The sequence below is a fragment of the Aplysia californica genome, unplaced genomic scaffold, assembly GCF_000002075.1.
Source record: "Aplysia californica isolate F4 #8 unplaced genomic scaffold, AplCal3.0 scaffold00235, whole genome shotgun sequence".
NCBI classification, from domain to species: domain Eukaryota; kingdom Metazoa; phylum Mollusca; class Gastropoda; order Aplysiida; family Aplysiidae; genus Aplysia; species Aplysia californica.
In genome coordinates, this window is record NW_004797505.1 from 532,436 (window position 1) to 553,897 (window position 21,462).

Consider the following 21,462-nt stretch of genomic DNA (forward strand, 5'->3'; position numbering starts at 1 on the left):
CACACACACACACACTCACATAGACACACACACACACACACACATACATACATTAACGCACACACATATTAAGCACACACATATACATACCCATATGCACAAACACACAAACAAATACACACACAAACAAACAAACACTCACCCACCCAGACAGACAGACAGACAAACAGACAGACAGACAGACAGACAGACAGACAGACAGACAGACAGACAGAGAAACACACACACAGATACACACACACACACACAAACGCACACATACACACACAAACAAAAGACGAAAAAAGACATATCATAATATTAATAGATATGTAGTTAAGTCAAAGTGTGACTAAAGAATTTTTTTTTTAATAGAAAGGAAAAAAATCATGAACGCAGTTCTTGAAAAGTATAATAATCTTTATTTTTCATAAGATTTTTTTTTTCCATTGCTGGTTCATACTACAAGCACATTTCAAGCTCAATTTGATTCAGATTCATATTATCAGTCTGTCTGTCATCAGACCTCAGAAGGTGTAACTGAAAGACAAACACTTAATTAATATTTACCACAGCATCCACAAATATATTTTAATCCTTTATTGGCCGTCATTGACAGATTATAATCCGTACAGACTAAGTCGAGACAGCCACTTCCTCAATGATTTTTAAAAACTGTATTAAAAAGGGAAGGTAAAATCTTATCGTGCGTTACATCTTCAACACGTTATAGGTCGAGAGAAAAGATATTTTGGGGGTTATTATGTGTTAAATCTGAGGTACATGCAGGTCATGGGGAAAGACAACCTTTATGTCCATCTGAGTGTTAAATGTTCGGTTTATAAAAGGCAATGAGTAAAGACACTTTGATGGCCTTTTTGTGTTAAATGTTCGGTACATTACAGGCCGTGTGGAAAGACAATACTTTGAAGGCTTTAAGCGTGTTAAATGGTAGATGCATTACAAGTCATAAGAAAAGATAATCTTGAAAGCTTTATGTGTCTTTAAATGTTAGGAACCATACAGGTCATAAATACAAAAGCAACACATGAACAGTATGCCCTACATTGTGTTCTTACTAAAAATATCTCTCTTTCTCTTTTTTCCTCTCCCCCCCCCTCTCTCTCTCTCTCTCTCTCTCTCTCTCTCTCTCTCTCTCTCTCTCTCTCTCTCTCTCTCTCTCTCTCTCTCCCTCTCTTTAACTCTCTCTCACTCTCACTTTACAGATATGACTTAAGCTGACTGAAAGAATAAAAATAATAAGGTTTTTCTTAAATTAAAGCTCAAAGCATTCCAGACTTTGAGGCTGTGTTAATCAAATGCCTTTTATCTAATTATTTTACATTTCATTGAAAGTAAAATAATTTTAATGTAATTTCTTTCCAACAGCTGATGATCTTAGACCGCCAGTTGGAATGAACAAGTTTCAACTGATTTGATAAGTATGATGGCGTATTATCGTTCAAGCATTTATTTGTGACATAGTGTGGTCAACTTGTAATTCTTTTCTTAATGCAAAGTCAGTGAAGTGTCCATAAAAGAAATGTATCAAAGTCTCAATTTCTTTTCTGTTAAACTAAACACGCAGCATTGTTTTAGATGGTTTACAGGCTTTTCACTTTCTGTAAGACAGTGTGAGGAAAGAAAATCTTAAAGATCGCAAGTGTGTTAAATGTTAGTTGCAACACAGGTTATGAAGAAAAAAGCAACAACCTTGAAGTCTTTATGTGGTTAAATGCCCTGTACAGTATAAGAACTGTAATAACTAAATACAATGGTTGCCCTTCCCTGCCCTCCCATACAACTTTCCTATCCCCACCAGTAGATAACCATTGCCCACTGCCCTAATTTACAATATTCAAAACAAATGTGTGTGTAAAATACATTGACACCGTGGTACTGGCAAACTAAACCTTCAAGCATAGATCTAGTATATAATGTGTTTTTTTAAAGTAACATTTATCTTAATTACAAAATAGAGATTTCAAGGATTTTGAATACATAGCAGATGAGACTAACTAAAAACAGAAATTTTCTCAGAATTAAAACATCATTAAAAACAAAGTAAGTGAACATTCTCAAAATTAAGACAAGATATACAAATATAGGCTACAGTACATAAAAAGTACATTGTATTTTCTTCACATGATTGACTTAAGCTCTGTCATATATTCTCTACTGTTCTAGAGCAATTGACAAGAAGTGTTTAAGAACATGAAAGACTAGGTCAAAGTACAAATGTAAGCATTATGTATCTAGTTCACACTGTACAAAACCAAAGAACTCTAGTCAACAATGTCAGCAACCATCCACAAATACATTCATAATATGCAGGATCAAAGCTTCCAGCTACCATCTATGAATAGGGCTCTGTTCCTTATTTCTATAAACAAAAGTATAAAAATGTTGCAACAAACAAATTAAAATATCTATTAAGTTAGAAAATGCAGCACATAATATGTATCTGATAAACGGCAAAGACCTTCTTTTCTTTCATTGTTTATAAATTGCACTGTAAGAATTTAGAACAGTCATGGATATCATTAATTTTTCCTTACTCTACCCCGAGAAGACTGCATAACTGTCAGAATTGTGCATAAACAGTCATAGGTCCCCAGTCCTTATTCCACTGTGCACAATAGTGCATAAACCATCAGAATTGTCAATAAATTTGTGGTTCCCATTCCCTCATTTGATAGTAAAAATTGCGTTTAAACACTCCCCTCTCATTAAGCCTATACATCTGTAAGAATTATAATGTAAACAGTCATGGTACCCCTTTCCTTATTCCACTGTAAGAATTGTGCGTAAACTGTCAGAATTATGTAAAAAAAAGTAATGAATTATCTTTCTTTATACTACAGTAAAGGACTTCAAAAGGGAATATTAATATTATTTTATATTACTGGAGCAAGGCTTTTTTTTCTTTAAATGGTAATACTTCTGTTTAGTGTTTATGGCATGTGTGTGTGTGGGGGAGGGGGGGGGTTGTGTGTGTGTGTGTGTGTGTGTGTGTGTGTGTGTGTGTGTGTGTGTGTGTGTGTGTGTGTTTGTGTGTGTGTGTGTGTGTGTGTGTTTGTGTGTGTGTGTTATACACAGCGGCATCCAAAAGAAACTTGAAAATTTAATCACCCATTCATCGTGTGGAAGCCTTTCAATACTCACTTATGCAACATACCAATTTAAAGCTAAATTCATTTTGCATCATCAGAGACATTAATATTTCATCTATGTTAACCCTTTCGTGGCAGCTCCCGTACACTGCACATTCAACATTGTGAGCCAAGATGCCGTCCTCCATACAAAGTACAATGTACATCCTAAAATCAGCTGATTAGGCTGACTTCGTGGACCTTACTACATTCATGTTATAACTTCACTATAATAGCTTTGAATGTCGTGGCTAGCAAAAATTGGGTGCAGTAAAAGTTGGAAAAACCATATGTCACGAAGGGGTTAAGGGACATCCGAGATATTGTCACTCTAAATAGACCTTAAGAAATCAGACTTGGCAAAGTTGTGCAAAATCAAACAAAAAGCAAAATTGTCTTCGCACCTATATTCAGGAGCATCACTATTGATAGAATGGACACAAACTGCATATCCAATGAATTGAGAATTTTGTAAATGCAACAAACAATATTTTATTTTATTGGGATACTTTCAAACAAAATGGAAAATCGAGCAATCACAAATACCACACAAAACTTAAGACTGAACATTACATGTACTCATTGTTAATTTGCTTTTGAGCCATTTGTTTTGTGTAGAGCACGAACCCTTTGGACATCAACTATATTAAATTTTGGACATAACCATCTGTCATTTCATCCCAGATTTCACAGAGAGTTTCACACAAAGGGTCAGAATTGGGAGCAAAGTTGCTTATCTTCAGCTGCTGTTTTATGGGACTTCACATAACTGTAGGATTCATGATTTGGTTTTCCAAGAATTGTCAGTGGCATTGGCCTTATGAGAAAGTGCTTTGCTACGCATGGAGGTGTTAACATGAATGACATCATAACTAAAATAAGGGAAAGAAATGACGCTCAGGCACTTGTGCGATGTAGTCCACTAAACCAAGCCATCCGGGGATTCTCACTTGGGCGGTTTTGTTTATTCCAATCCCGACCACCAAAAACTATGACAGTTTCATGGCCTCTGTTCCTCACTAACAAACGATTATGTCCAAAATCTAACTAACACAGTCCATGTGCAAAAAATGTTTCGGGCTCTAAATAAAACCAATAGCTCCTGAATAAAAATGAGCACATGTAATGTTAAGTCCAGGTTCTGTGAAGTATTTGCCGCTGCTCTGTTTTCTAGTCTGAAAATATGACCAGAAGATGCTGTTCACTGCAACAACAATAATATTCTTTTTATTTTGATATTTAATTCATGTCCATTCCACAGATTTATGTTTCTTTGCTTTCACACAATTTTGCCACACCTGATTTTGTAAGGGCAATTTAGTGACCATATTTCAGGCGTTAACATAGAAGAAATATTAATGTATCAGACAATATAGAATTCATTTCGGTTTAAATTAGTATAGTGCATGAGTGGGTGGTGCCAAGCTTTAACACGATGATCGGGTGATTACACTTTCAAGTTGCTTTCGGACGCGACTATATATATTATATAAATGTATATATATATAGGCTTACATCAAAGAAATATAGAATTTCTAAGTAAAATGTGAACTTATGAAGCATATTCTCAGAGGACATAAAATACAGTCAAACATACCAATAACAGCACCGTTCCTTGTAACAGAACAGCACCTTGCTTTCTCAAAGGTAACAATAATAATTTTCAAAAAATCAACAGCATCTGTATAGTGCATCCCCGATAAACAGCAAGCTCTATATGAACTTTACAACTTAACATTTACAGGTACATTCAAACCCACTCCAATGACCACCTGACACTGACAAAGACAACCACCTGTACAAACAACCACCTCTCACTTTTCCCCCTTTTATTTTTTTTTCATACTTGTATTAAAATTATGCTGTCAGAGACAGGATATCTCAGAAGACCACTAATTCCTCCTTTGGCTCCTTGACAATGGGTTCAGCTGTACCTCCCATTGAAGCTCATGGGTTAGTGGACTGAAATAAAACTACCGAAGCATAATAAAACACATTATTTCTTCTTTTTTTTCAGATCAAATGCTTTCAAAGTAAACGACTAGTACTCAAAATGGATGATCACAGTAAGAAAATGTAAAGCTAAACAACATCAAATTATTGTTTTAATAATGCAAACATTTTATCCTGTGGAGACAGAGATTATTATTACATTCTAGTTAAAATTACTATTCTCTGTCCAAACAATAGACATATATAGGCCTATATACCTGTGTCAGTGTGGAGTAATAAAAGTGAGTAGAAGAGTGGCAAAGATTTGACAAACTTAATATTATCGACCAACTGTTCAGACGTATTAACCGCAAAACTTTGAACAAGATTTTTACTGCAGTTTCCTGATCTGTGTTATCGGTTGCATGTGCTCTAGTATTATTTTGATGAAACTCAAATTCTAGATGCTGCAGAAAAAGCAAGAAAAGATAGATAACATATGTACATAGGTTATTTTAGAAAAGGAATAAAACAGTTTTTTCTCTCTCTTAAAAAATGTTAGTCTCTGGGCTTAAAATAGCTGAACAACTTGTCCACAATGTGGCAATTCACATTTTGCTAATAAATCTCAGGTCCAGAGTTAACATGCACTGTCTATAACAAGAAGGTCTTGCAGATAGAACATTTCAGCTTTGAACCAGTGAAATGCTTGCAGTTGTTAATGAATCAGAATCAATTATTTTCAATTACATCAAAATTGTAAATGAACTGACCAGAAGATGGCACATCAATATACGAGAGGCAAAGACGCCATGTGCTGCAGAAAAGAAATTGTAAAAACATTTTAAAATGCAATTTATTACTTGTGGTGGCATGGCGGATTTGGAAAAAGGACTGCCCTATGGACATGGAATAAGTGCAAGTTCCTGAGCTCTTCATCCCCGATAGGTAACAGACTCAGGAGAAAAACATATCCAAACAAAAACATCCGGAAAAAAAATAAGTCAAACAATAAACGAGACCATGCCATACGACAACATTTCCCTGCAGATTTGTCTTATTCAGCAGTACTCAGCATGGTTACTAGTTTGGGAGAGCCTAGCTCCCGCCAAACCCAGTTGGAGATTAGCATTCACAGAGGGAAGCAAATCATTTTATGACACTTCAAGAATTAGAAAATCTGAAGCCAATTTAAGAGAGAAACCCACAAGCTGCACAGATCCACAAGTGGAAATTTTTAGTGAAAATTGTAGACGCTCAGAATGTGGCAAACTCTTCTCTGTTTTGTATTGGTCTCTATGGTCATCACTGAAGCCACAAATCATCTTAAACATAATTTTATATATTTGTCTTCAAGACATATTATTATCCCCTGCAGATGCATTGGTTACCATCAGACATTGGTAGGCAAACTATTAGTATTATTATTATAGCCTGAAACAGAGCAAAACAGCCCTGGTCAGACTCCCTGCAAGGTGTAGGGGTAATGTCACAAACAAAGTTAGCTGATTAGACGCAACAAGTTAACAAAAATGCACCCTGTTAACAATAAAGTCGTGAGAAAACTGAACCCAAAATTACCCACCAAGCTTTAAGATAAAATCCTCAAGGAAACAAAATAAGAGAGGAATACTTTGAGGAAAGACTTATGTACAGACCTAAAATAGATGGGATACAGCTGGACAGAGGTGGAGAATACAACTAAAACAGAAGTACATGGAGAGCTCTTTGTTGGTGGCTTACACTCCAAGGCAGGGGGAGATTATGAAAAACATTAAAGTCATAGGTGTGAATCATATTTTTTTACCAGAAAAAATCAAAACAGTAAAAAAAAAAAGCCTGTCTTTTTCAAAGTTGAAAGGTACAGTAGCCAAATTGACAGTGCAAAACCTAGGTGAAAAATGAAAGATACCCCTCGCAAGATAAACTTTTTCAGTCTTAGAAGTGTAGGCCTATTCATTTTGAGACCAAAGCATCATCAGATGTCTGTACACCTTGTTCCTCTGAGATTGAGAAAATGATGTTCTCCAATGACATATTATTTAAGACAAAATTTCACCAGTTATGACCTAAGAACAATGATGCATCTGTATGTTCATTTACTTAAAATAAAAACTTTAGAAAAACCAAATCATATAAGAACAGCAAAATTACCCTGAGGCAAATTGTAAGGAATGTGTAAATAGCAGAAACAGTTGGACATATGATCACATTTGTTTCAAAATTGACATCACACTAAAACATGTTCACATTTTTCAAACTCTTGTATACATCAATATTTTTAATGTTTGCTTCATGAGATTTGCACAGAAAGTCCAAACAGACAAAAGAAAAAAACAACTTTGCTTAGAAAAATCCAGTTTTTATAGCTAATATGAAGTCATGAGGTAATTTGTCAAAGCAAACGCAATTTGCAATATTACAGTGTATAGTCAGATTATTACTTTTATTATTCATCCCAGCTAGAACTAATGCCGCTTTCATGTAAGGGTCATCTGAATTTCAAAGGATTTATGCATGAGAGTATGTATGTGTGTGTGTGTGTGTGTGTGTGTGTGTGTGTGTGTGTGTGTGTGTGTGTGTGTGTGTTCCGTGTGTTTGTGTGTGTGTGTGTGTGTGTGTGTGTGTGTGTGTGTGTGTGTGTGTGTGTGTGTGTGTGTGTGTGTGTGTCCGTGTGTTTGTGTGTGTGTGTGTGTGTGTGTGTGATTTCGTCTGTGTGTGCATATGAGCAAAGCTTAATTTTTCACTGCATGTGCTACTATATTGTTAATTTATGCATTTGTGTTTGTATTTATGTAAAGTGCCTCTTTGTGTTTGTATTTATGTAAAGTGCCTCGGGCTGTGTTGATATGGAAGCCGGCGCTATATAAATGATCAACATTATTATATTATTATTATTATTATTATTAATATTACTATTATAATACCATTTCACCATCTTTAAAAGTTCATACTATGCTCTGTGCCACCACTTTCCAAAGAGGAAATTTACTTGATCCGTACACTTTGCATAGCAGTCAGTCAAAATTATTTTTTGAGAAATCTAGGAGATCTTCGCACTAGAAGTACTCTAAGAATACAACCCCTGGGGTACAAAATGATCCCATAGGGTTAATAATATGTCTTTCAGCTAAGACAAAAAACTTAAGTCTGCATACACCAAAGCTCTATCATAACACAGCATAGACCTATAGAATCATACTGTGAAATTTCCAACTTAACACCATCAAAAAAAGTGAGAAACTAGTAATGGTGAAAACAATTCCACACCATCAAGGTTTTCTGTGTACCTTACAAGTTTTAGTAATGATTCATTTTATCTACATTCTGCTCACACTAACCGTGGACAATATTCTTAACCCCTTCGTGACAGGGTCAGTTTGTGCTTTACCGCACACAGTTTTGGACCCCTAGGGACACAGGGTATACGCGCTAGATTTAGTTGCCAGTTTTCTATAAATAGACTCAGTTCGCAAAAACTACTAACTACATCTAAAAAGAAAAGATTTCTTTGTACGGAAAAAAATATTCCTGAATGTAAATCTGCGATTACTTTTACAAAATGCACCTAATAGAAGCAGTATGCCAAATACAGCCTATGACAAACGGTGTTTGCCATCATGTTCTTCGCGTTTCAGAAGGCGTGACGAACGGCGCACGTTACAACAGCATCTTGGTTCGTTTGCTGTGTAAGATAAAATGACTATCGGTGTACATCATATAGGTCATGAAAGGGTTAACAACAAAGAAGGTAAGTGAGGTATGCTGACAAAATGAGTTACTTTTTAGATGTAAGCCCTGTATATACACAGATGCGTCAAATTTATAGGTTGAACTTGAACAATATATTTGTATGAAATGATAACAGACATGCATGCTAAACTTGAAGAATATCTAAAATTTTAAGCCCTGTGATGATTTCAACCAATATTTTAATTTGCAGATTGCAAGAAGTAATTCATTATAATGTAAGCACACCTCTTATATGAGGTTGTCATGAACAAATAAGAGTATGGTTGGAGTTGTCATGAACAAAACTCAATGTCATTTTTCCCCTTTTGGATTTTCGTTTTTTCTTACCAGAAAAGAGAAAGAAGATCATTAGTTCCAGGAATAGACCAATGATTGTTATGATTCAGCTCCACAGTATTACAGAAAAATACACACAGAATGATGAAAGTGACAATGGATTTCACATTTTACCATCAACCACATATAAGAAAAAATAAAAGCAAGATAAATTTGATTCGGAAGTAGAGAAAAGTATATCACACTTTGGAATTCATCAGAGGAAAAGTGAAAATAAAATCATACAAGCAGAGGAAACTTCAAGACATTCTGTATGGAATTAAGTTTCAAGAAACACTTTCAATCAGTAAACATTCCTGGGAAAAAATGTCCTATTTTCAAATACATGTTTTACAAAATCACATACCTATAAGATGGAAGAAGGCATTGCAAAAGATGCTCATGCGTCCAATCAGATAAAGAAATAAAACTTTGCATCAAAAGTAACTCTTTCTCAGAAATGTCATAGTAAGAATCACCCTGCAACAAAGGCCTAACCTAAGTCAACAGCAACATTTCTCAGAAATGTCACTGTAAGATCACCCTGCATCAAAGGTAACACTGACTCAGAAAAGTCACTGTAAGACTAACCTGCATCAACACAACACATTTGTAAAAAGTAACAATTATCTCAAGAACTGGCCATATCCTGCAACAACAGGACTCCTTTAAAGCTTATCTTAGGCTCCGTTATATTTGAATATTAGCAATTTGCTTTCTAAAAACCTTATTATTTAAAAAAAACACAATACATTTAATTATTGTATGGAGGCTCACAATTATCATACTTTCTCAGGGCAATCTTAGTATCTCTATGTATTTTCATGTCTTTCAGTATAAAGAAATTTAAATTACAATTGTTAAAATGATTCTCTAATTACCCTTTGTGTTTCTTTGTATCTTCATGTCTTTCAGTGTAATACTAACATTTACTTCATACAGATGACATCTCAATGACTCTGTTCATTTTCCCAGAGAGAATCCTGACAGTACAGAAAAACTTGCACATTAGCACTTTGTCATATTATTGTCATGAACATAGATAAAAATATACAAAAAGAAATTTTATGACAATTGACAGTACCATGTAAATAAGTAAATTCTATTCCTTGACCATTTTGAAATTTTTCTCAGCTCTGCACTACTCAACAGCTGAGAGAGGAACATATGATATCCACAGTATTTTACAGCTTTCTGTTTCATTTAATTAAAAATTAAACTGCAGTTTCCCTCATAACGTGAAAAAGATAACCTACTTAAAGCAATCTAAGCAGTGATAGAACCATCTTTTTTTCTACTGTTGTTTAGGAGGGGGAGTTAGAACCAAATATCCTCTGACAGAAAAAAAAACAAGTAAACCAACAAAAATTATGAGCGTCCACAATCCCTCCTCCCCCACCCCTCCCCTCCAAAATGGTTGTGTCACTGTTTCCATTTTTTCTTCAGCTGATCATCACCCCCCACTTTGAGTATGTCACTGCTGTTTCGTTCTTGTTTTTATTCCAAATATATAACTTATGTAAATTTCAAAATTTGTGAAAAGTGACAAAATTATCTAAAGTTTCTGTTCATAGGCTGAATTAGAAGTAAATTATTTTCTTATTTTGACAATAAGGAATAAAACATTTTGCACAAGTCAAGTATACAAAGAGAGTTTAAAAAAATAAAAAACCTAAAAGAACTAGCATTGCATCAACTCATACGTTCATATATGAATTAGTACAATAAAGCTATTAGAGCTATGTTCACATGGAAGTAGGTTCTATAAAAATGACCTTCATTATCACCATTGTCATTGACTCTAATCAACATTATTATAGTATAGACACATGAAGGTATTGCCACCACAGAAAAAACCCTCAAATATTCACAGCAGTTTTTCAGGCTTTCAACGTCCCCCTCTCAGGATCTCCATCCTTGAGGTGTTGTTCTTCAGCTGTCTTCTTGCTTTCCCTTTTCTCGTCAAGTCTTCTAAAAATAGGCTCACATGACAATATTATAATAGAAATAAAGAGAATTGTTCCAACGTAATGCAGAGCCAAATTGAAGTTACCTGTAGCGTCCAGCAAGGCACCTGTTTTGAGCAGAAGAAGAAATGAAAAAGGAGAAAGATTAGAATTTACCAAAATAGGGTCACTTTCTGGCATCAATAATCTTATGATTAGGCTACTTTGTTACTCTCTTGTGAACTGCTATTTCCGGGGTGCCTTGATAATCAAAGCAGACTTTGCGCTGTTGAGGCTTGAGAGGTGAGCAGAGTAAGCCTGATTCCCCGTTTGGACTTCTCTGTCGACATCCACCCCTTGGCGTTCATATGACCTTATGCAGTTGTGAGTGCCGTAAAACCTTACTAGAACTAAAGAAAATGGTTAGGCTAAAGTCGTCTTTGTGAGGTTGTGTCTTTGGGAAAGGCACTTTACACCAATTTTTTTCCTCTCTCTACATGGGTGAGAATGGGCATCCGACCATGGAAAGCGAAAGATCTTGTCAGTAAGTATGATAATATTTTAGCGCCTGTAAATGGCAGCTTCCTACGCAGGCTACCAAAAAGCAACAGAAAAAGTCAAAGGAAAACAAAACAAAGGAAACAAAATCAAAACAAACAAAACAAAAAGCAAACAAAAACAAAATAAAAAACAAAACCCCCCCAACTCCTGCACTGAGCCACCTACCTATAACGGGATGGTTGAGGGACAGAGTCAGCGTCACCAACATGGCCGAGATGCCAAAAGCTTTTGCCAGACGCTCCACACCGCAGTACTCGATGAGCATGATTTGGAAGAAGTTCTGCCTGAACCCCCCAAACACGCCCACCACCACGGCAAACACGACAAATGACGTGTACGTCTTGAAGAAGCGGGAGAGGTGAGAGACCGCAACAATCACCAGCAAGCTGGCAGCCACCATCTTAGACATCATTGGAGAAATAATTAATTTAAAATTAGGCCTAATAATAATAATAATAATAATAATAATAATAATAATAATAATGATAATAATAATAATAATAATAACAATAATAATAATAAAAACAATTTTGATAATACTAATAATATGATGATGATGATGATAATTACCTTAATGGTAATGACAATTTTAAAAAAATGATAATAATAATAATAAGTTATAATTACGATAACAATAATAATAATATTTATGATAATACTAATGATGATAATAATAATAATAATAATAATAATAATAATGACAATAATAATAATAATAATAATAATAATGATAATAATAATAATAATAATAATAATAATAATAATAATAATAATTTCATCTTACAGCAAAATACAAGTGAATGTATATATATGCACGTATAATAATCACAGCAAAACTGATTACGATATGTGTCTCGACGCGGTAGAATCAGGCGCTCGTCAATTTTTGGCATCTGGAGTTACTGGTATCATCTTAAAGCTTGTTCATTTGACAATCTATTAATGGAAAAAAATACACACTTATCTTGAACTGAAGTTGAGGTATTCGCGATTGAAGGAGGTCGGGATCGCCTGGTTTCAGAGGTACAATTAGCGAGAAAATGGCCGCAAAGTTTGGTTATTTCTACAGTTTGATAGTCCATGGAAACTGAAAACTTACATTATTTGTGCCTTTAATCAATGTTTTTCAGTAAAATCCACACAGAACTGTGTTTTTAATAGAACAGCAATGGTGTTAAGCCAAAAACCAGAAATTCGATAAAAACTGCCACTGGCAGAAAAAAAGCCAGTTTCTTCAATATCATTATTTTGACGAGCGCCTGATTTCACTACGATGCACATCACTTTATAAAGCACGGTCATCGGGAGAAAGCCTTAAGCGTGCTTAATGCCGCAGTGTGCTTGAGTGTGAAGTAGACATAATCCAGAGATTTTCAAGTAGAAAATATCCCGTGCTGTATCCCTTTGTAAGTAGGCCTATAACGGTCCCGTAAAAGTGTGCACCGTTATTTTTACCCGCCATGGTAGTTTTTGTTTGCTTGTTTCGTTTTGTTTTGTGGTCGAATGGGAAAGGAAAACTTAATTTAGATGGCCAGTCATGATACAGCACACTAGGCCTACACACTGCTTCAGCGTTCCACTGCCCGCTGTGCCACATTCATACCACCGCCTTCATCCCACCTCGAGCGTGATACAAAATCAGGATTAATAGATAGCAAGGGTCAACATAACATAAAGATCATAGACGCGGCCATATGATTCACCACTGGAGAGGAAAACTGTATGGCAGCCTTGGGGATCTAAATCAGACTGAGCACTTTGTGCACATCACCTGGTTGATAATATAAGTGTCACCGAGAATGTGGAAGAAAAGGAAACAGATGGTTGGCAAGTGCTCTTGTGTGGTATGCTCCTTTTTTTCTATCAAACATGTCACGACGTGGTGGAATCAGGCGCTCGTCACTTTTTCGGCAAATGGGGTTATTGGTATCAATTTAAAACCTGTTCATTTACCTTGCTTTTTGTGAAAAAAAAATCCATCTATTAGGAATAGAAGTCAAATTATTTGCGATTGAAGGAGGTCTGGGTTACCTGGTTTCAGATGTAAAATTAACGAGAAAATTGCCATCAAGGTTTGGTAACCTCCATAGCCTGAGAATCATTGGAAACTGAAAATTTCCATTTTTTGTACCTTTAATCAATGTTTTTCAGTAAAATCCACACAAAAATCTGTTTTTCGAAGGACATAAAAGGTGTGAGCCAAAAACAGAAAATTAGACAAAAATTGTCCAACAGTCCCCAAAAATGCAGATTTCTTTGATTTTTTTATTTTGACAAGCGCCTGATTTCACCACGTTGCCTCACATATATCATCCTGATGTCTCATCCTCTTTCTTTTATATATTTGTTACCCTCTTGAAACGCCTCCATTCTTCAGCAATTATATGAACTTATTGTGTTTCAAGTGCCGTAAAACTCTTACTACTACTAAACATTTTAAAACAAGACAGAGCTGAGCAACTTTCTGCCACTACATAATACCTTGGGCTTGGAAACAAATTTCTTGTCTCCCAAAAAGCCTGAGATGATGCGAGTGACCAGGTCCATGGCGCCACCGATGGTCATCAGAAGCGCTGCATCAGTCTTGTCCACCCCCGCCGTGATTGCGATGGTTGGCATGTAGATGAACAGGTAGTTGCTGAAGCACGCCATGGGGTAGTACATCGCCATCATACGGAAACGCCAGATCTAACAAACAGAGGGACAATGATATTGTTTTATTAGATGAAAATAAAAGAACAAAGTGATTCATTGCCAATACTGACAGAGGTGGGTTTTTCAGGTTTTGGAAATAGTGTTTTTATGTGTGTGTGTGTGTGCGTGTGTGTGTGTCTGTCTGTCTGTCTGTCTGTGTGTTTGTAGATGGGTGAGCGGGTGTGAGTAGGTGTGGGTGTGGGTGGGTATGTGAGTGTGTGTGTATGCCTTGTGTGTATATGTATTTGTGATGGGGGAAGGGGGAGTTTGTGTGTGTGTGTGTGTGTGTGTGTGTGTGTCTGTGTGTGTGTGTGTGTGTGTGTGTCTGTAAGTATATGTGTGTGTGTGCATGAGTGTGTATGTGTGTGTGTATGTCCTCTGGGTGTATATGTATTGGTGTTGGGGAGCGGGTGTATATGTATGTGTGTATGTGGAGTGCGTAAGTGTTTGTGCATGTGTGTTTATGTGTGCATGTCTTTGTGTAAGTGAGTATGTGTTTTTGTGCATATTTATGAAGGAGGAGGGGTGTCTACCTTTGTGTGTGTGTCTGTGAAGTATGTAAATGTGTTTGTGTGAGCATGTTTTTTTGTGTGCATGTGCTGGGGGAGGCGGGAGTAACTGCATATATGTGTATGACGGTGTCGATGTGACGCTATGAATTCTAATTTTGGGGGCCAGAAGCTGGGTAAATAGCAATGCTACTTTCTTCATATATAGAGGATCAATAAAATTACTTTTTTTTCATTTAACTGTAAAGGCAGTAACGACTGTACACTAAAATTATTACAGACCCCAGTGTATTTTCAAACACTGTCAACTCCCCGAGAACGATACAGTTCAAGCTGCCTTTTACATGTACAATCACTAAAGCAGAAACATGCTGACTAGAGGTTTAGCTGTCTACAGCTGGGCACCCATTCACACCTAAATGAAGTGAGGAAAAGTCATGCTAAGTATCTTTCCTAAGGACACAAAGTTGGGCCACTGATGGAGTTTTCAGCTACTGACACCATATGATACTAAACACAGCTCAAGAAAATAAAATAAAAATGCCTTTATGATCTTAAATCTGTGGAGATAACAAAATGAGATTTCCCCTCACCTTAAACAAGGAAGTATCGATGATTCTCTTTAAAGAACAGCAGCGAGATTTCTTCTTGTGGTCACCACTCTCTATAGACTCAACCTCTACAACGTCGGCCGCCTGAATACCTGGCGGTAAATACGGCATGTCCGCTCCACTGATGATGCTCAGCTGGCTCCTGTAGTGGTCAAACTGATCTACACCATTGGGCGTGTCCGAGGATGAACTTGGCAGTCGACGTAACTCTCTCAGGCTTGTGGCCAGCAGAGGACCTTTCGAGAGCTGGTTGTGGAAATCTTGGAGAAACTTAGCGTCAGATTTTGATCTTTGGCGGTGACAGATTTCAGCAAAATTGAAATCCTCACACTCTTTATCCCGCAAAACGACTGAGGTATTTTTAGAAGTTTTTCCGTTTTGTGGTTGCCCATTGTTATTTCTCTGTTTGTTGTCGACAAGATCGTAGGCACCTTCCCCTGACACAATATTGCTGTCAGTCCCTGACTTCCCAGTGGCTGAAGCTTTGGCCTTGTCTCTTTGACTCTTTGCATATAAAGTTCTACGAAAACAAAAAGGGTGGAAATGGGGGGGGGGGGGGGGGGAATTTTTACAGTTAATCTTAAAAACAATATTTTTGTAACATTTCAACCAACAAGTTTTATGATTTCACATCAACTACTGAAATTTTCAAGAGAAACCAATGCACAGAACAAAAATATACCCTTTTGTAATATAACATACGCTACTGTTTTTACAAAATTCTGATCCTTTTTTATTATGAAATGATTGAATATTTTTATATAATTCAATTTTAGATGACAATTTCTTATTTGACTACTAACTGCCGTTTTACTAATGAAAGCAGAAATTGGGGAATATGAAGATGCAATCATAACTTTACAGCCTCTTAATTTAGATTTTGTAGGAGTTTCATGGCACTTGCAACACTATAAGGTCACTTAAGTGTTGAAGATTAAAGGTGTTACTAAAGAGTAACATACAAAGAAAAGAAGGAGAGAAAAGGTCAGTGAAAATAAAATAGAAAGAAAGATCAAACCACACTAGAGTAGCTTCCAGTGGCTTACTTTCAAAGCGGAACACGGGGTACAAAAGAAAAGATGTATTCTTAAATAAACAGGCTCCGTTCTAACATAGATACAATTATATCATAATGTAGCCTCTCAATTTTAGCGACATGTGTTCATTTGCGCTTTCTAACAAATAAATAAATGAATCTATCATATTCATCATCATCAAGTGCCAGATCTGGAACAGACATCCAAGATCACGGTTCTCTATTCATTTCTCCGCCCTCAGGCTCTGATCTAAAAAAAAGTATATATTATTATCTTGTATTTTTCCCTGTCATTGATTCGTTCAGGTTTTCCAAGTAAGTTTCTCTGGGTCCATCCTCTGCCATATTTGCCTTCTACATGTATTTGTCCAGAGAGAGCACGGTGGTCAAAGCCTTTAAATTACAGCTGAATCCCCTCTAAGGGCCCCTTATCTAAAACAATCACCAATACAAATGACCACTTCCCACTTCCTCACTTTTAAATACTATAATAACACTGCCCAAAATGTCCACATGTCTAAGACAACCACTTTTCTCCTTGACAGTGGGTGGCCATCCGTAACAATTTTGAGAGTAGGCCTGTTATAATGACACATTGAGCAACAACGAGAGGTCGCCTAGGACAATTTTGACTGTACCTGTATGATTCCACCGATCGTAGAAACATACTAGATACCAGCAGCTGCATCTCGATGCCACACAGAATCCAGAGACATCCTTGTACACCATATGTGATTCTGCACAATAAACACAACAGACGCACAGTGAAAATAAGGGCATCCATAGAGCAATCAAATAATATCTGTATTCCAGAATGTACAAAACAAATGACAAAAGTAGGCTATAAGGACACATAGAGCAATCATGTATTTGGAAAATATTTTTTTTTAATATGCGACATCAAGTAGGCTGTTGTTATCTATCCAGACACAAAAGTATGCTTTGAGGACATATAGGAAATAACATATTTGTTTTATTTGGTTGGTAGAGTTGAAAAAAAGCATTTCAGCATAATAATGGTCTTTTAGAGCCGGGAAAAGGTAAGATAGACAGAAACGAGAGAGAGAAAGTAAAGAAATAAGACCTACCAGTGGCACACTCAAACCATACGCACATTATATTAATAATTTGGTTAGTGTTTCAATAGAATAACGGCATAAGTAGGCTAAAAGTGAAGTAAGCAACCAGATTATGTACCAATAAATAATATGACATAAGTAAGCTATAAGGATACATAGAACAATCATATACAGGCGAATCCTCTCTAGTGGCTACCTGTATAAGACAGTCCCTTGTACAAATGGCTACTCCCCCCCCCCCCCCCCCCCCCCCCCGTATGTTTTATTATTATAATGGCATTGTGCAAGACACTATCCACCCGTCTAAGACACCACTTTTCTCCTCAACAATGGGTTGCGTTCTTCTGTGTCATTGACATAAGCTATACCTAAATAATGTACCATACATAATATAGTCATACATCATTTGGAGCATGGCCTTTTGCGTCTTGGCAGACGATTTTAAAATTAAATGTATGGTGCAGCTCTGACAGGGTGGAAGACATAGAAGAAGACTTTAGTAGATTGCCTAATTGCAACTTCCCTCCCCTCGGATTTCCATTTCTTTAATATGCCCACAGTCATAGTCAATATGACTGGAATAAAGGAAAAAATAAGGGTGTCTCTTAATATTTTACAGGTGTGGTAAGGAATAGACCTGTATTTCTTTGTCTTTGTGTAGTTGTTTTTTTTCTGGAAAGAAATTTTCTACATTACTAATTTGAATTTTGCCTTTAGTAAGCTATACATTGAGAGAATATTCCAATAAAATACGCGATAAACTATTACGCCTGGTGAACAAATATTATATATGTATGTGTAGGCTTACTTAATTGTGACAAAAATAAACTAAAAATTATTAACACAACTTCAGCCATCTACAGTGAGGCAATAACAGACAATATGTAAAGATAAACAAAGGTTAGAAAACAATGTAATGGTTATACTAGTGACAAAATTATATCTTTTTAAAAGGAAAAAAAATACCACCACCACGTAGACCTAACCCATATTGCGTACAATGATCGCTGAGAGCAAAATACAATATTGAACCTCTTCTTACGACCCTGTGTAACAATTATCTGTACAAACGATCAACCCTCATTTCTCCCTTGCCTTTTTTATTAAGCCCTACATTACAATGACACTGTGAAAGACCATCACCTGTTGGCAACTTTTCTCATACAAAATGGGTTACCATCTTAGACAATTTCAACTGTACTGTAATTAGGCCTACTTGGCCTTTTAACTCTCAGCATAGCCTACGTAAGCCAGTTCAGTTGGCATGTACAGTAGTATCACTCTGTTGTTTACAATCAATTCAGTTATAACAAAAATCTACAAATCACTAGCATTAAAATACAACTGTATGATTATTGAAAAGATCACTCATTTTCTCTCAGTTTGGTTTTTATGCAAACAGTTTAAATAGGAGAGGGTTTGCAGGAAAGTTTGTGATGCTGCAAAATAGGACCAAAAAAATGGTTGCCTATACCTAAAAAGGTGAGATGGATTTCCCTATTCTAAATGTTGAGGAACTTATTCCTGATTCTGAAATTTAAAAAAAAAAAAAAATTATGAGAAAGGCATTTAAAATATGTCTCTTTAACCCTCCAGCTGACAACAGCTATAAGGCCTATTAATACAACCAAACCCTCTCTCTCTCCTTATTTGAAGAGTAAAAAACCCACTACAACAAACTCTTTAGAAAAAAAGCACTAGTAAGTAAGCACACTGCACCAGATACGTACACAGAGTAGCCTATATTTCAATGCTTTGAGGAAAGAGTTTAGTTTTAATTTTAGGTAAAGTTTTACAACACTTGCAACGCAAATAGATCATAATATAAGAGTAGACGACTAGAGGTTGTAGAGTCTGGGTGAGACTGGACCCCATAGAGAATTAGAAAAAAAAAAGTACCAATATACTCAATCTTAATTAGTTGAATAGCTAGAGCCCTGGCAGCACTTCTTCTTACATAGCTCAGACTCTATCTCCAGCAGCCCCTGTATGTAATTTGAGTTTGACAACCTAAGAGTTAAACTGTGATGCATAAGCAACCCACTGTGACCCCTACAGTGATCCCAGCTGATCTGCACATTTGGGTAAAGCAAAGCGAGGGGGTGTGTGTTTGTGTGTGTATCTGTGTGGAGTGGGAGGAGGGGGGGGGGGGTAACTTTACTTTTTTCCCAAAAGTAAGGCCCATACAGATATTCATCTTTGTAGTACATACTGAAAATATATGAAGAACTCAGTTTGATATGTTAAAAAGCTTACTGCAAGCTTTGGTAGAAAAATTGAACTTCAAAAATAAGTAATAAAAAAAAAAAATCAAAAAAAAAATCACTGCAACTAAAATAAAACAAAAGCACTAAGCAAAAGAAATCACCTCAGTTTGTATTTGTCCATCTAGAGAACAAAATCAATAGAGTCATATGACTGTCAATTCCTTGAGACTCCTTTAGAACATCTCCTTTACCACAATGTACGTTGTTTAGTTAGTTTTAGGAGCATTTTTACTGCACTTGCAATTCTATTTGGTTATATAAGTGCCAAGAGAATAAAAAAACACAAAAAAGAGGAGCAAATTGTCCAGTTGTTCTAAGCCCTGAAATTTCAGTTATTTTTCAGGAGATACAAAAAAGAGTATTCCATTTTTTTTAAAATTGTACCCAAATTAAATATCTTTTATTGCCTTTTTCCACATACATGTATAAAATTAGAATTTCAACAAAATTAATGTTTCAGGAGCATTTTTAACTTAAACCAAAGATTACAAAGCTGCAAGAAAATGAAAAACTTTGGGTTTAATACATCTGAACAGCCGGCAATGTTTTAAGTGCTTGTTCACCTTTAGGCTACAATTAAGGCTGATAAACAAAAATAATATGCATCAACAAAATGTCCTGGTGAAATTATCATTTGTGATGTGTCCTGACGATTTGGTCCACTGTACACACATTTCATACCTTGGGTTTTTGGTACAGTTAAAAAGAAGACAAAATTTACCATTTCAAATGAATACGATATTTGACAAGGTGAATGGCGGTTCAGTATTAGAAAAGTCCACTAAGCTAGTGTCCAAGGAAAAGTACCGAGATATTCACAGATAAAGATTTGACTAATATCTTCACAGGACAGACACATTTTCTAAAATTGCTACCAAAAACACAATCAAAAGTATAGTACACTTTCCAAATTTGGTATTAGGGCCTAAACTTTACTTATAGACCCTTCTCATACGCAGATATTCTAAACCCCTTTTCTTGTTCATTTTTATCTGCTTTTCATGAATTTTGACTTTATATTCACCACAAATTATAAGTTTATGGGATTATAGATGTTTTTATATGAACTGTAATACTACAACAGGCCCAAACTGTGTAGTAATATTTTACTAGTTTTTTTGAAACATAAAAAGGGGGGGGAGCCAAAAAAAAATCTCAGAGGGTTTTGGTGGGGGGAGGGGCATGCATGTATTCGCAAAGCAAAATTAATTTTCTTAAAATTATAAAAATAGTGGCATGCTATTTCGACTATGATAGTTTAGCAAATTGACTTATACGACACCTCTTAACAAAGACCAAAACCTGAAATTGCCTGACATATAATATTCTTTTCAATGCAAGACAAAGAACCTAACTTTACAACAAAAACAGCAGTAGACTGAGACTTACCGCAACATCTCTGTGATCAGTGGGATCCCAATAAAGGCCACACAGAAGCCAGTGTTGGTAATTGAAGAGGCTAGAGCTCTCCGCTTCCGAAAATAGAAACCAATTAGTGACATTGGAGCCACCAAAAGCGCACCGAAGGAGAAACCTGGAAATTTAGATCTTGTCAGACAACGTAGGTACATAGCATTACCCTTAATTTTGTCTGTGTGTGTGTGTGTGTGTGTGTGTGTGTGTGTGTG

At 36.0% G+C, this 21,462-nt stretch overlaps 1 protein-coding gene across 1 annotated transcript in view; it reads right to left on the minus strand.

Annotated features, from left to right (window-relative positions):
• Positions 1-8,114: 8,114 nt before the first annotated feature.
• Positions 8,115-21,462, minus strand: part of LOC101850960 — a gene marked incomplete in the record, with an annotated part of 84,382 nt that continues 71,034 nt past the window's right edge. The window contains 6 exon segments of the mRNA XM_013083488.2: positions 8,115-11,205; positions 11,804-12,038; positions 14,120-14,326; positions 15,435-15,972; positions 17,127-17,225; positions 21,224-21,368. Of these exon segments, the coding sequence (XP_012938942.1) occupies positions 11,012-11,205; positions 11,804-12,038; positions 14,120-14,326; positions 15,435-15,972; positions 17,127-17,225; positions 21,224-21,368 (1,418 nt within the window).